The 2,319-nt window shown below is 62.5% G+C and overlaps 1 protein-coding gene across 1 annotated transcript, besides 2 other annotated features; it reads left to right on the top strand.

The window, feature by feature from the left end:
- On the top strand, nt 1–1,464 carry Tco025E_09065 (trans-sialidase; the record flags this gene model as incomplete). Its single annotated transcript, XM_029375892.1, has 1 exon — nt 1–1,464. A coding segment is annotated over one exon (1,464 nt), but the record flags the coding sequence as incomplete, so codon positions are not given.
- A 79-nt stretch (nt 1,465–1,543) lies between these two features.
- Nucleotides 1,544–1,567: a microsatellite.
- A 125-nt stretch (nt 1,568–1,692) lies between these two features.
- Nucleotides 1,693–1,720: a microsatellite.
- Nucleotides 1,721–2,319: the final 599 nt, after the last annotated feature.

A 2,319-nucleotide genomic window follows, 5' to 3' on the forward strand; every position in this document is an offset into this window, starting at 1 on the left:
GAGTGGCCCGTGGGCGGGCAGGGGCAGAATCAGCGGTACCACTTTGCAAACACCGCGTTTACGCTTGTGGCGAAGGTGACCATCCACGCTGAGCCAGGGGAAGACAGCAGCCCCGCTCCTTTGCTGGGCGCGAAGTTGGATGACGGGGACAACACTGTGCTCCTGGGTCTGTCGTGCACGAAGGAGAAGAAGTGGGAAGTGATATTCAACAACAATCCCCTGGGGCTGTCGAAGGATGAAGAGTGGGAGGAGGAGAAAACGTACCGCGTGGCACTGGGGATGGATGCCGGTGAGGGGTTGGTTGCGTACGTCGGTGGCTCGCGTGTGTACGACAGCGAAGATGATGCGGAAAACAGCGTTTCTAAACAGTTGCAGGAGCTGTTGAAGTCGCGCAGCATCTCGCACTTCTACTTCGGCGGGGGCGGTGCGGGCGGCGTTGAGGTGACGGTGGCCGACGTCCTGCTGTACAGCCGCACGCTGAGTGAGGCTGCGCTCGCGGCACTGACGGCGGACCCCGCCGCTGCCGCCGCCGCTGCCGCTGGGCCGGAGGAAGACGTGAAAGCGCCTGGCCCGGGAACTGCGCCGCAGGGCAGGGAGGTGGAGGTCGCTCCTGCGCCACCCGCCGGGGACTCCCACCTCGGCCCCCCAAAGGAACACCACCAACAGGAAGGAGAAGTACAGGAGGAAGGGGAGGCGAAAGAAGAAGCCGAGGAAGAAGAAGCGGCTTCTCAGTTGTCGCAGGAGGCGGGCAAAGAGGCAGGCGACGCGTCAACACCTTCTAACAACACGCGCAACTCCGACGCAGAGGAAGCAGCGGTGGTGGAGGAAGAAGAGGCGGAGGATGAAAAAGAAAATGGGGGGAAGGGGGATGAGGAAGCGACAGAAGTCAGTGGCGGTGCATTGGCGCCCCCACCGTTGACAGCACCGGATGCGGCCAGTGTTCCTCGCACAGGCGCAGCTGAGCAGGCCGTCGGTGCGGAAACTTCTGAGCGGCAACGGGGGACCTCGACCCCCGCAGACGGTGCGGGCACGGCGGACCCGGTGGGTGACGCGCCTCCGCGGAGTGGACCCATGGATGACGGCCAGGCGCTGCAGACCCCTCCGTCGCACGCGCCAGAGGCCGTTGGCGGCGTGCCGTCTGCTTCCGCCGCGCCCACCGGCGAGACGCCAAACGGTGCCGCCAAGGAAAATGGCGCAGGCCCCCAAACTGCGGCGGGCGCGGACGGCGGCCACGAGGCACCCAGCAACGCCGCCACGGCACCCACGGCTCAGGCGCCTGGGCGGCCAGTCACCCCGCCAGCACGCGACGCTGCACCGCACTTAAGCAACAACTCAGCCGCCTTCAGGAACACCACAGGGCTGTTCCAGCTGAGCACAGAGAGCGACGGCACTCTGCGTGGGTGTGTGTCTTGGCCAACGCTGCTGACTCTTCTGGCGCTTTGTGGCGTCGCGGCAGGCTTCTGAGCGAAGGAGTGTGGAATTGTGATTCCGCATGGGGAGAGGTGTGCGCTGCGACCCATGCGGGTCTCTTCATTTAAGTGTGCTTTTTTCTTTCTTTCTTTTTTTCGTCCCTGTGGGTCAATCCTTCTCTCCCTCCTGTGCTCTGAGGGATGTTTTCTCTTCTTTTCACTTCGCCACCCCATGCACGTTCTCATGGGCGGCGCACCCTTTTTTCCCCCTCCTGTTTGCTGCCACCACACGCACACACACACACACACACTCGGTGCCGGCCGTATTGCTGTGAGCCGCACGGAGTGCCGAAGTGAGGCACAAGGCCGCGGCCACCGTGAGGTGCAACCTTGATGTGTGCGTGTGCTACCGGGGCAGTTGTTTCGTTTTTTTATTCGTGCAGGTAGTAAACTATACACACACACTCCCTCACGGTCCTCTTGTGCTGCTGGACACGTGAAGTAAAACAACCTGCGGAACTAACTTATTTTTCTTTAATTTTACGAGGGGCGTTGGGGGTTTCCGCTTCTTTTCTTTTTGTTTTAATATTTTTAGTTGGGGCAACTCACTGCGGCTCACGCTGAGTTTGTGCGCCGTGTCCGCCGCTGTTGTCGCTGCGTGTCTCCGCGTCTTGTTTTCCCACTGCCGCCGCTGGCTGTGCCGCCGACACGCCCCCGTTTCCTCCTCCTCCTCCTTCCCGCTAGAGGCAACTTTAGTTTGCGGCGGCGGCGGCACTTTTTTTGTTGTCCGCTGCGGCAGAGCAGCGGCAGGCTGTGCGGCGGGCTTTGGACGCGCCCCGTCCCTCTCGCCGCGGCTGCGCTGTGCGGCCGGCTTCTCCTCTGCGTGTCTTTTCCCTCGCAGGACGGGGGC

This window comes from Trypanosoma conorhini (genome assembly GCF_003719485.1).
Source record: "Trypanosoma conorhini strain 025E chromosome Unknown Tco_14.4_contig_00965, whole genome shotgun sequence".
In the NCBI taxonomy this organism is placed as follows: Eukaryota; Euglenozoa; class Kinetoplastea; order Trypanosomatida; family Trypanosomatidae; genus Trypanosoma; species Trypanosoma conorhini.